Below are 12,586 nucleotides of genomic sequence, written 5' to 3' on the forward strand. Positions count from 1 at the left end.
CTGCAGCCCCTCCTTACCGCTCTACCCTCATCTCCCCTTACGTTCCTACCCGTAACCTCCGCTCTCAAGACAAATCCCTCCTCTCAGTACCCTTCTCCACCACCGCCAACTCCAGGCTCCGCCCTTTCTGCCTCGCCTCACCCCATGCTTGGAATAAACTCCCTGAGCCCATATGCCAGGCCCCCTCCCTGCCCATCTTCAAATCCTTGTTCAAAGCCCACCTCTTCAATGTCGCCTTCGCCACCTAACCACTACACCTCTATTCAGGAAATCTTGACTGCCCCAACTTGACATTTCGTCCTTTAGATTGTAAGCTCCTTCGAGCAGGGACTGTCCTTCTTTGTTAAACTGTACAGCACTGCATAACCCTAGTAGTGCTCTAGAAATGTTAAGTAGTAGTAGTAGTAGTAAACTACTGATGTCGCCATGGCTCTGACATTATGAGCCTAGACATGGCCCTCAAGAGTCAGTCCAGCTTGGGTATAAGTAAAGGAGATGCAATCTGCTAGTCAATTTGAATTGCACATTTGCAGATAACCATCCCCATTCAGTTTAGGTCAAAAGAAACAAAAAGGCTGGATGGACTGTCTATGGGCTTTAGTCTGCTCCAGATAGAAGGCTAAGGCTCACCTGTAATCTAATGTATGCAGTACACTTTTACCAGGATGGGCTTGTGGTTTCAGGACAAATGTTGGTAGAACAAGTGACTGATTTAGAAACTAACTTAGGAAGGAACTTAGGGTAAACGATTCCATTGTGATGAAACTTAGTGTAAGGTCAATAAGCTACTAGGGTCTGAAGCTCACCCTGCGAGCTGAAATGACCGCCACTAAAAGCACAACTTTCTAGGTGAAATAATTCAGATGATGGAACAAGTGGCTCAAAAAAAAAAAAAAAAGCTTTCATCAGCTGGGTGAGGGCCACATTGAGATCCCATTACAAGGTAGGGGTCTGATGGGGATTTTGTCAACAGCAAACCTCTCATGAAGTGAACAACTAGAGGCTATACAGAGATGGGCTTACTTCTTACATGTTGATAAAACACTGATTGCACTGAGATGAACCCTTACTGAGCTTGTTTTTAAACCAGACTCAGAGCGGTGCCATAATTATTCAAGCAGTTTTTGTGTACGGCAAGTGAGGGGATTGAAGATCTTGCCCTCACATCAGATAGCAAACCACCTCCACTTTAACACCTCTTAGTGGAGTCTTTTTTGGAAGCCAGCAAGATGCGAGACACCCTCAGACAAACCTAAGGACCCGAACTTTATGCTCTCAACATCTACGCTATGAAGACCAGGGATTGGAGGTTGGGACACAGAAAGGATCCTTTGTTCCACAGATCTACAGAGGATAACTCCAGAAGAAGAGGGAACCAGATCTGTCTCAGCCAATAAGAAGCAACTGGGATCATAGTTCCTTGGTCTTATCTGAGCTTCAGCAAAATCTTCTCTATGAGAGGTATCAGAGGATATATATACAGAAGACCCTCCCCCCCAATATAGGAGAAAGGCATCTGATGCTAGCCTGCTATGTGAACTAAGCCTGGAACAGAACTGGGGGACTTTGTTGTTGAGATGCATGGCAAAGAGATCCATTGAGGGGAGTGCCCCACTCTCCTTGTGGGCTATGCCCATATTGAGATCACTCATGCAGTTGCAAAACCCTGCTCAGTCTGTTCTTGCCTGCCAGATATGTGGCTTGAAGGACAATTCTGTGAAGGAGGGTCCGCTGCTACATCCCCACTGTCTCCTGACACAAGGGATAGGATCTCATACTTTCCTGCTTGTTCACACAGAGTACTACAACCTGGTTGTCCATTTCAATGAGAATAATTTGGTTTTGTAACCAATCTCCGAAAGCCTTTATTGTGTTTGAAATGGCCCTAAGCTCGAGGAAGTTGATATGGTAAGTCTATCTGAGCAGACCAAGATCCCTGGGTGTGAAGCCCATCTACATGGATGCATCTGTTAACACCTTCAGAGACGGTGGAATTTGAAAAGGTAGTCCCACAGTCAAATTTGTCCCAATTGTCCACCACAGAAGAGCATGAGTCAACTCTGGAGGAATCTGGATAACATCCGCTTGGTTTCCAGCCATCCGAGATCACTGGGAAGGTAGAGTCTACTGGGCCTCTCTCAAATGGAAACATGCCATGGGAATGACATGCACTGTCAAGGATGTGGTCCATTAATCTCAACATTTGCTGAGCTGTGACCTGCTTACTGTTTTGGACCTGTGAGAAGAGTTTTATCAAGGTCTCTGCTATCGATTGAGGAAGAAAAGCCTGAGCCTGCAAAGTATCTAGCAGGGCTTCTATGAACTCCAATTGCTGAACTAGGAGAAGGTAGGACTTGGGGTAATTTATCACGAACCCTAGCAGATCTTACACCTGAATAGTTAGGTGCATTGACTACGTCGCTCCATCTTGTGATGTGCTCTTGACCAACCAATCGTCCAGATAAGGAAACATGTAGACTTCCATTCTGCATAAATACACTGCTACCACCGCTAGACACTTGGTGAACACCACTGGAGCTGACGCAAAGCTAAATGGCAGAACGCGGTACAGGTAGTGGAGTTTCCCTATTTGAAATCCAAGATACTTCCTGTATCGAAATGTGGGTACAAGCATCCTTTAAGTCCAGAGAGCATTGCCAATCTTGTTCCTGAATCATGGGGAAAGGGTGCCCAGGGAAATCATCCTGAACTTTTCTTTGACCAGGAATTTATTCAGAGTCCTTAGGTCTAGGATGGGACAAAATCCTCCCATTTTTTTTTTGGGTACAAGAAAGTACTTGGAATAGAATCCCGTCCCTTCTTTCACTGATGGCACGGGTTTGACACATTGGCCTGTAGAAGGGTGGAGATTTCTTCTACAAGTACCTGCTTGTGCAGAGAGCTTATGCAAATGTTCTTGGTGGGCAATTTGGTGGTCTCTGACAGCAATGTAGTGCATAACCAAGATGGACTATTTGAAGAACCCATCGGTTGGAGGTTAAAAGGGACCACTTTTGATCACTCCCTCTCCCTCTACTAGTAGGCCATCTGGGATGATTACTTGTACTGCAGCTATGCTCTCCTGGAGCCAGTTAAAAGCCCATCCCTTGTTTTGACTGGGAAGCCTGCTGGGGCTTCTGTGGTCAGGACTGACAAAGTCGAGAACCCTGGGCCTGGGGGTTCTGGGCAGAGAAGGCGGCGGAAACCTACACCTTTGAGAGTAATAGGTTTGACGCCTAGGCCTGCACATAAACCTCCTAGAAGAAGCTGAAACTCAAGGCTGCTGAGACAGGGACTGGATGGTATAAAGTATGTTTCTGATGAAGTCAGCGACCCCCTCCACCTTGTTCCCAAAAAGATTGTCTCCTTGGCAAGGTATGACAGTCAACCACTCCTAATCTGCTGGTTCCAGGTCACAGACTTGCAGCCATGAGAGTCTAAGCATCCCTACATCCTTGGTGAAGAGTCTGGATGCAAAATCAAATGAATTGTAAGCGCTCCTGGCCAGATACTTCCTGCATTCCAGCTGCCTTTTGGCCAACTGGCAAAGCTCTGTGGCCTACTCCTGGGGGACAGAATCTGCAAGACTTAGCATACTGTTGCTGGTAGGACTGGATGCGGGCAATAAGTATCGAAGCCTGAAAGGTTTTCCTCCCATATGTGTCCAAGCCTCTCTATCTGGGAAAGCCAAAGCATGAGTCCTGGAACTAGCTTGTTTGAGAGCAGATTCAACAAGCAAAGGAGTGGTGAGGTAACTGGGCCCTCTCAAATCCAGAAGCCTTCTGGATATGATACTGTGTATACACCTTCTTTGATGCGACCTGCACTGAGAGGGGAGATTCCCAGTTCCTCGTCCGTGTATCTTTAAGGATAGGGTGCAATGGTACTGTTACCCCTTCCTTAGGAGGCGACTCGTATTTCAAAACAGTTCACATCACTGCCCTGGGCTCCTCCTCTATCTCTAACTTAAATGGGATGGCCAAAGCTATCTTCTTGATGAAACTGGTGAAAGAGAGATGCTCAGGTGGAGATTTCCATCTCTTTTGAGGTGGAGAGGGATCAGAAGGGACCCCATAAGACGATCACTCCGAGAAGTAATAAGGGTGTTCTTCTGAGTCCCATGAGCGGTCCCAATCAGACTCCAGTCCGATTTGAGCGAGTCTGTGCCTGCCCCAGCTCAGTGGAACCACATCAATGTCCTGAAGAGCACAGACGTCCTACCCTCAGTCTCTGGGGAAGCTTCCTCCCCCAACGTCGAGAGCAGTACTGCATGGGTCGATGTTGACGTCGATATCCTTTCAGGCACCAATGTCGAGGATCTCTCCAAAAGCATGGATGGAGCTTCAGGAAGAATGTGAGGCTGATCCGCAGCTAGCACAAGCGCCCTCGATGCCTGAGAGGATTGCAACTGCAGTATTTACGCCAGTGACTCCCTGAGTAAGGTTTGGTACCACATATTGAAGGAAGGCATTGGCAAAGTCAGGGGAACTGAGACAGAGGCAGCCTGAGAAGATGTCGGTGCCGAACCGGACGAGGGAACCTGGCTGCTTTGAGACTTGTGCACCTCTACCAAAGAGGGGGAGAACTCCTCCCGATGCCAGTGCTTCTTGGGTACTTGCGATGCCAATGCCCTGGAGCTCCTGACACCGTGTGTCGAAGAGGACTGATGCTTTTGCTTCTTGGGCTTCCCCTGATGCTCAGCATTGTGGTCCTTCAGTGTCGATGAAGACAACATCAAACCCATATGTGCTCTCTGAGTCGGGTCCGATGCTGACTGGTCCTGGGTCCTACTTTTGGCGCCCAATGTCGAGTGAGGTGGCAACCTCCGTGATGTCGGTGCACTCTCAGAGGTTGTTGATGTCTTAACAGCCATCGAGATCGATGCTTCCGGTGCTGACGTATCAGCCTTGAGGAGCCAAAAAGCCTCCCCTGCTAGATCCTCTGCATCCTCAGCTGCATTTTTAAACAGAGAGACCAAGAGTTAAGGTCACGGTTGGGTCCAAGGCACCCGATGCACAAACAGTGCGAGTCTGTTCCAAAATCACCTGATTAAAATGGGCACACTGTTTGAAGCCACTGGGGGTCTTCTTGGACACTGAGAAAAGAATCACAGCCAAATTAAATTCCTCAATTGTGGAATACGAGAAGGGGCAGAGCCCAAATCAAGATCAGTACTCAGGTCTAAGTGGACCTATCAAGTTGTGAAAAGAAAGAAAGCCTGAAGGAAAAATAATAAAAAGTGAAATTAAAGACAAAAATGACAGAATGAGGGAAAAATACCCACAAGCACTGAGGGGAGGCTATTAAGGCGTGTCCTCCCTGTTCCGTGGAAAAATGAAAATTGAGGGACCCGCACTAGTGCTTCGGACGGGAAGGCACCAGCGCATGCAAGGTGAGACGCTACTAGAAACTTCTTGTCAGCATCCACACCAGGCTCTGTCAGATGATGTTACTTAACTGTGAGAATACCATTGGCTTGTTTGTCCTCGGAGAATATATTTCATCTGCAATTTGGATGTCCAGTCTCCAAGTCTTGCAAGGTTCTCCTACAATTTCTCATAAGTCGTTTGTGATTTAACAACTTTTAATAATTGTGTCTCATCTGCAAATCTGATCACCTTATTTGTTCCCACATCCAGGTCATACCAGTACAGATCACTGGGGCACTCCACTATTCACCTTTCTTGATGGAGAAAATTGACCATTTAGCATTAATCTCCTTTTTTTATTTTTAAAATTTCTAACCTGTTCTCAATCCATAACAGGACATTGCTTCCTATCCCACAACTTTTTAATTTTCTCTGGAGCTCTCATGAGGTACTTTGTCAAATGCTTTTCAAAATCCAGATACATTACATCAACTGGTTCACATTTATCCACATGTTTATTTACACTTTTAAGAAATGTAGCAGGCTGGTAAGGTAACACTTCTCTTGGCTAAATCCACATTGGTTTTGTCCCATTCAACCATGATTATTTATATGTTGAGTAATTTTATTTCTAACTAGTAAAAAAAGGCCCGTTTCTGTAGGCAAGGAAACGGGCCTTAGGCAGGCAATTCCCCCCCCCCCCCCCCCCGTGGTACGGCCCCCTCGAACCCCCCCCTTCTGCGAACCTGTCGTTCCCCCCCCCCCCCGTGCCAGCGAAAACTGCCGCCACCGTTGTTGTGCTACCTGTGCTTACAGCTGAAGTGTTGTTCTTCCCTTCCCGTAGGTTCTTCAATCATCTTGTCTGGAAGTTCCTATGCGTGCGTCTGACGTCAGACGCACGGAGTTAAACTTTCTAAGAAGATGATTGAGGAACCCACCCGAAGGTAGTGCACAACAGCGGCGGGAGGGGGGGTGCGGTTTTCGGCGTTCCGGGGGGGGGGGGGGGATCGACAGGTTCGCGGGAGGGGGTAGGTTTCGAGGGGGCCATAGCACGGGGGGGGGGGGGTGACAGCTGATTCCGAGGCAGTAGGAGGAGTAGGGAAACCGCTGTGTTGACGTCAGTAACGTCCGTGCGTGTCTGCCTCGCAGACCACTTGCAGCCAGGGAGCCACGGTCCCAAGCATAGAACGTTGGAGGTGAGAATTATTATATAGGATAGTTTCTACCACTTTGCCTGGCACCAAAATCAGGCTCACGGACCTGTAGGTTCCAGGATCACCACAAAGTCCTTTTTAGAAATAGGCATTACATTGGCCACCCCTCCAATCTTCAGGTACAAAGATGATTTTTAATGATAGGTTAAAAATATTAGTAACAGTAGGTCTACAAGTCCACTTTTGAGTTCTTTTAGTAATCTGAGGTGTATACCTTCTGGTCCAGAGATTTACTACTCTTCAGTTTTTCAATTTGCCTTATTGTATCTTCCAGTTTCATTGAAATTTGTTTCAGCTCCTTCAGATTGTCACTTTAACCTCCACTGCCACAAGTACAAACTTAGGGGCCCTTATACTAAAATGCATTAGGCGCAAACATGTGCCTAACGCAGCTTAAAATGGTGTACCGCAAGATGAACTCAGGTGTCTTGTGGTAACTGCCAAAGTAGCATGTGCTAATCTGGGTTCTAAAAAATATTTGTATTTTCTTTGGAAGGGGGCATGTTGGTGGTGGTGGGGGGGGGGGGGGGGGGGGGAGGCACGGAGAATGGGTGTTTCTGCCCTAAACAGCACACCCACATTAGCACACATTAACTGGTTAGTGCAGGATTACTGTGTGAGCCCTTCCTACCTACAAAATAGATGGTGGTAAGTGCTCATGGTAATTTTTTTAGCGGCTGTGTACTAATGACGACAATAGCGCATGGCCATTAATATAAAAAACTAGCCGTTATGCCCATTAAAATGGGCGAGATTTCCAGCTACCCTCTTCGCCAGGTCGCCACCGCTACCGCTCCCCCCCCCCCCCCCCCCCGGAGTCGCCGGCCTGGGCCCTCTCTTCGCGATTCAACTTACAGCGCCCAAACCGCAGCAGGCAGATAAGCTGAGCTGCCATTGGCCTTCCTTCTCTGCCTGTGTCCCGCCCTCGTGTGACATAACGTCGGCGAGGGCGGGACAGAGGCAGGGAAGGCCGACGGCAGCTCAGCTGATCTGCCTGCTGCGTTTTCGGCGCTGTAAGTTGAATTACGAAGAGAGGGCCTGGGCCGGGTGGAGGGGGGCGGCGGCGGTGACTCCGATTGGGGGGGGGGGAGCGGTAGCGACCTCGGCGGTGTCCCTCCCTCCCTCCCCTTCGCGCAGTTTCCCTCTCTGTCCCGCCCCGTCATCACGTATTGACGCGGGGGCGGGACAGAGAGGGAAAGTCTCTACTGTGCATTTGCGGGTGAGTACGGTCACTCGCAATTTATATGTTTGATTCGCCATTTTACACATGCAGTATAAATGGCATTAGTGCATGGGAAAACCCATGCAAGGGTTTGCTAAGTCCACTTTTTGCTGTAGCTTAGTAAAAGGACCCCTTAGACTGTAAACTCTGAGAGCAGGGAATTTTTGTTGTACTTTAAAGCAACTTGCCTTGATCTACAACTGCAAAAAAAAAACATAAGCTAAAGCTAAGCAAATAAAATTTTTCTACAGAATGCCATAAATGTGGTGTACTGGGTGTAATCAATCAGCAGTAGCACTATTGTTTATTTTGCATTATGTGATCTACCTCAAACAGATAAATACTAAAGAATATAAATGATAAAATTAAATTTAAAAAGTAGATACGAGTTGCAAATTTTTCACTGGAATTTCTAAGTCGCTGTAAGATGCTAAAAACGTAAAATAATATCCAACCTGCTAGAAAATAATCCAAGTGTCAGGATTTCATTGGTGATCTGTGCGACAAACTCCAAATATAGCAGCTCCTCCTCTCTGAAGGGGACAACAGAAAAGCTAAACTCAATTATTTGCTCTTATTTTTGTCTTCTCCAGTCAGGTTTCCTTGTCACTTCTATCACAGGAAAGTGTGTAGTATCTGCCCTGTTTGCTCCCCCCCTCCCCACCCTACCATGTTTACTCCTTCCTGTGTATCAGCACTGTGTTCTACCAGCCAGGTGAAGAGAGAGAGAGAAAAAATAAATCTACCTCTAACAGTGCTCTTTGGCTGGCTGGCAGATGCTTCCACAAGAGAGCAAGTTCATTTCTCTCCAGAGGCTGGACAAGCCAGGAACATTCCAGCCTTAGGAGAATGAAGCCTGAGCTATGGAGAGAACACATCAGGACTAATTGGATTTTGCTCACACCTTTTTCAGTAGTAGCTCATGGTGAATTACATTCAGGTATACTGAGTATTATTCAGTATATATAATGAGGTAAATAGTGTGGGACAGATAACACAAAGTTTTACTGGTAACTTATCGGCATAAGTGTATGGAGATTTTCAGCCAGGCTATGCAATCAAGACTAAATGCAGAAAATGTCAACATAACTTTAAAAAGAGTTGTTGCCTAATGTCACAGCAGTACGTTGAAAACTAGGGAAGTTCAATTCAAATTCCATTGATGCTGCTTGTGATTCATTGTCGCATGTACAAACTAAGGAGCATGTTTACTAGAGGGTGGAAAGTTTTTGCACTTACCATGAGTTATTTATTTATTTATTTTTGTTACATTTGTACCCCGCGCTTTTTCCCACTCATGGCAGGCTCAATGCGGCAGGCAATGGAGGGTTAAGTGACTTGCCCAGAGTCACAAGGAGCTGCCTGTGCCGGGAATCGAACTCAGTTCCTCAGTTCCCCAGGACCAAAGTCCACCACCCTAACCACTAGGCCACTCCTCCACTGCCCAGTTCTGTGCAAAACTGAACAAAAAGTGCAAAGCCTGTGTGGTACGTGCAAGGAGGTATAGCCAACATCTACCCTGAATATACCTCACAGGACAGATACTGATTGCTTGGGCAGCATATTACATACCTCAGCTCACAGCATGGGCCCTCTACACTATGGGCTGAGGCATGGTAACGCTACCCACACCACCCTCCCCGCCTGCCTGTCTGACATTGCTGCCTGGATGTCTCACCGCCATCTGAAACTAAACATGACCAAGACTGAGCTTCTTATTTTCCCCCTAAACCAACCTCTCCTCTTCCTCCATTCTCTATCTCTGTGGATAATACTCTCATCCTCCCTATCTCATCAGCTTGTAACTTTGGGATCATCATAGACTCCTCTCTCTCCTTTCCTGCATATATTGAACAGACTGCTAAAACCTGTCGTTTAATTCTCTATATAAATCACCAAAATTTGTCTTTTCCTTTCTGAGCACACTACCAGAAACCTTATTCACATTCTTATCACCTCTTGCTTAGACTATTGCAACTTGCTTCTCACACATCCCCCACTAAGCCATCTCTCTCCCCTTCAATCCATTCAAACTTCTGCTGCACGACTTATATTCCGCCAGTGTCACTATGCTCATATTAGCCCCCTCCTCAAGTCACTTCATTGGCTTCCTATCCATTTCCGCATACAGTTCACACTCCTCTTATTGACTTACAAGTGCATTCACTCTGCAGCTCCTCAGTACATCTGCACTCTTACCTCTCCCTATACTCCTCCCCGGGATTTCCGTTCCTTTTATCTTGCTGCACCATATGCCTGGAATAGACTTCCTGAGCCGGTAGGTCAAGCTCCATCTCCGGCCATCTTCAAATCTAGGCTAAAAGCCCACATTTTTGATGCTGCTTTTAACTCCTAACCCGTACTCACTTGTTCAGTACCCATGTTTTGTCATTCCCACCTTAGTAATTCCCTTATCTTTCCTGTTTGTCTGTCCTAATTAGATTGTAAGCTTTGTAAAGCCAGGGACTGTCTCTTCATGTCCAGTGTACAGTGCTGCATATGTCTAGTAGCATATAGAAAACCTGCCATAGTAATAGGAACAGAACTGAAAATACAAGATAGCAGAGATGAACATTTCCCAAAGCTGACCAATTACAATGAATACATTAAAATAAAAAACCCCAACCTTTTTCTACCTTTGTTTCCTCAGCATTGCTTTGGTCCCAGCATCCCTGTTCTGCTTTTCTGATTTTTTTCTTAACTCTCTTTCCAGGGTCTCCTGTTCTTTTGACATGTCTTCTATGTCCACCATCCATCTTCCCTCTACATTCCTTAACCATCTTTTACAGCGTTTCCCCAATATGTCCCTGACCTTGTATGCTCTCGCCATGCCCAGAATCTCTTCTCTGTGCCTCTGTTCCTCCCCATATCCAGGTTCTCTCCTATCTTTTCCTTTCTTCCTGTACCCCCTACACCAGGAATCTGGGTCTCTCTCTCCCATCCTCTTCCTCCCTGGTCCAGAACTTCTCTTCTTCTTGCTCCCCCCACCTTCATGCAGGCACAGCATCTCTCTGTTCCCCCCACCCCTCCCCAATGTAGATCTGGTTTCTCACTCTCCCCCACCTCAATAGTCCTTCAAAGTCACATTGGATGGCCAGCAGAGGCAGTGCTGAGAACAGGCTGCTTCTGGCCAGCCCCGCCAGGGCCTTTCCTCTGCAACTTCCTGTGGGCAAACGTGGCAGTGGAAAGGCCTTAGCAGTGCCAGTCAGAAGCAGCTTGATCTCAGTGCTGTCTTTATAGGCCACCTACTGCAATTTTGGATAGGGGGCCTACAAGATGATGCTAGACTCATAGGGTGGGGGTGGGGGGTAGAGATACTGGACACTGAAAGGTGCGGGAGGGGAGTCGATGAAGGGAGACAGATTCCATACAACGGGGATGGAGAGCAGAGGGCAGCAGGTGATTCTTACCATTTGGAGGCTTTGGGCTTTTTGCTGAACTCGCTCAATGTCAGCTACGCTCCTAGTCATGCTATAATCTCCATATATGGAAGGTTTCAAGATATACTTTTGTGTTCCTTTGCACATTGCCTTTTTACATAATCAACTACACTTCCCATAAATTTGTGGAATTTTTTGTTGGCTGTGCATACACGCAGTCTTTCTTTGCCTGTTACTGAAATAACTTAGTGAATGTGTCTTTTGCAGTGAGCATGCGGGATTCTTAATTTAGCCCTTGGAACTAAACCTTTTTCTGCTATTGTGTCTTGTTGTCCCATGCACCTCTAAACATTCACCAATTGGCAGTAGTAGCATTTTTATTTTAGTTCAAGTACACATATATCATGATAAAAAAATGAGAGAGGCAACATTGAATTAACAATTCTCATGTTTCATTTAGGTGGCAAAAAAATGTAAAAAGATACCTACTCAGTTTTGACCTTTCTCATTACAGGAGAAGGTGATTTCACGCTATTAGAGGAAGAAACTCTAAGCAATTAAGAAAAAAAGATAAATTAGGCAACATTAATAGTATTCATAAATATACATACAGATCTTCCTGTGTAATTATTTATTGCTTTCAAGCTAATTCTACTCTTGCAGGCCACAGGGCAATAGAGATATAAGAATGGAAAATATACAGGCCTGAGGCTATCGTTAGAGCTAGTATACTGTTTATTTATGTATATAAAACTCTGAAGAATAGCAGACAGGAAAGGATGGTCTAGTTGCATTATATTTACCTTACTAAATGCACAATTTTACATACAGCATATGCAACCATACATAGTAACATAGTAAATGACGGCAGAAAAAGACCTGCATGGTCCATCCAGTCTGCCCAACAAGATAAACTCATATGTGCTACTTTTTGTATATACCCTACCTTGATTTGTACCTGTCCTCTTCAGGGCACAGACCGTATAAGTCTGCCCAGCACTATCCCCGCTTTCCAACCACCAGCCCCGCCTCCCACCATCAGCTCTGGCACAGACCGTATAAGTCTGCCCAGCACTATCCCCGCCTCCTGCCACCGGCTCTGCCACCCAATCTTGGCTAAGCTCCTTAGGATCCATTCCTTCTGAACAGGATTCCTTTATGTTTATCCCACGCGTGTTTGAATTCTGTTACCGTTTTCATTTCCACCACCTCCCGCGGGAGGGCATTCCAAGCATCCACCACTCTCTCCGTGAAAGAGATAAGACACACAGAATTACTTTTAAATTACATCAAATATCTAATAAAATCCAAAAAAAGAAATATTTTGTTCTGAACACTGAAGGAAAAGACTGCCGTCTGAGTATCAATTTTAAACAAATGAAACATCAACTGCCATAGAAG

At 46.2% G+C, this 12,586-nt stretch overlaps 1 protein-coding gene across 1 annotated transcript in view; it reads right to left on the bottom strand.

Moving 5' to 3' along the window:
* SPATA7 (spermatogenesis associated 7) overlaps positions 1 to 12,586 on the bottom strand; it is a 116,367-nt gene that overhangs the window by 12,537 nt on the left and 91,244 nt on the right. The window contains exons 9-10 of the mRNA XM_030214263.1: positions 11,675 to 11,734; positions 8,261 to 8,338 (exon numbers count right to left, since the gene is read on the bottom strand). Coding sequence (XP_030070123.1) covers positions 8,261 to 8,338; positions 11,675 to 11,734 — 138 coding nt within the window. The remainder of the gene's footprint in view (positions 1 to 8,260; positions 8,339 to 11,674; positions 11,735 to 12,586) is intronic.

This window comes from Microcaecilia unicolor, chromosome 9 (genome assembly GCF_901765095.1).
Source record: "Microcaecilia unicolor chromosome 9, aMicUni1.1, whole genome shotgun sequence".
NCBI lineage: Eukaryota > Metazoa > Chordata > Amphibia > Gymnophiona > Siphonopidae > Microcaecilia > Microcaecilia unicolor.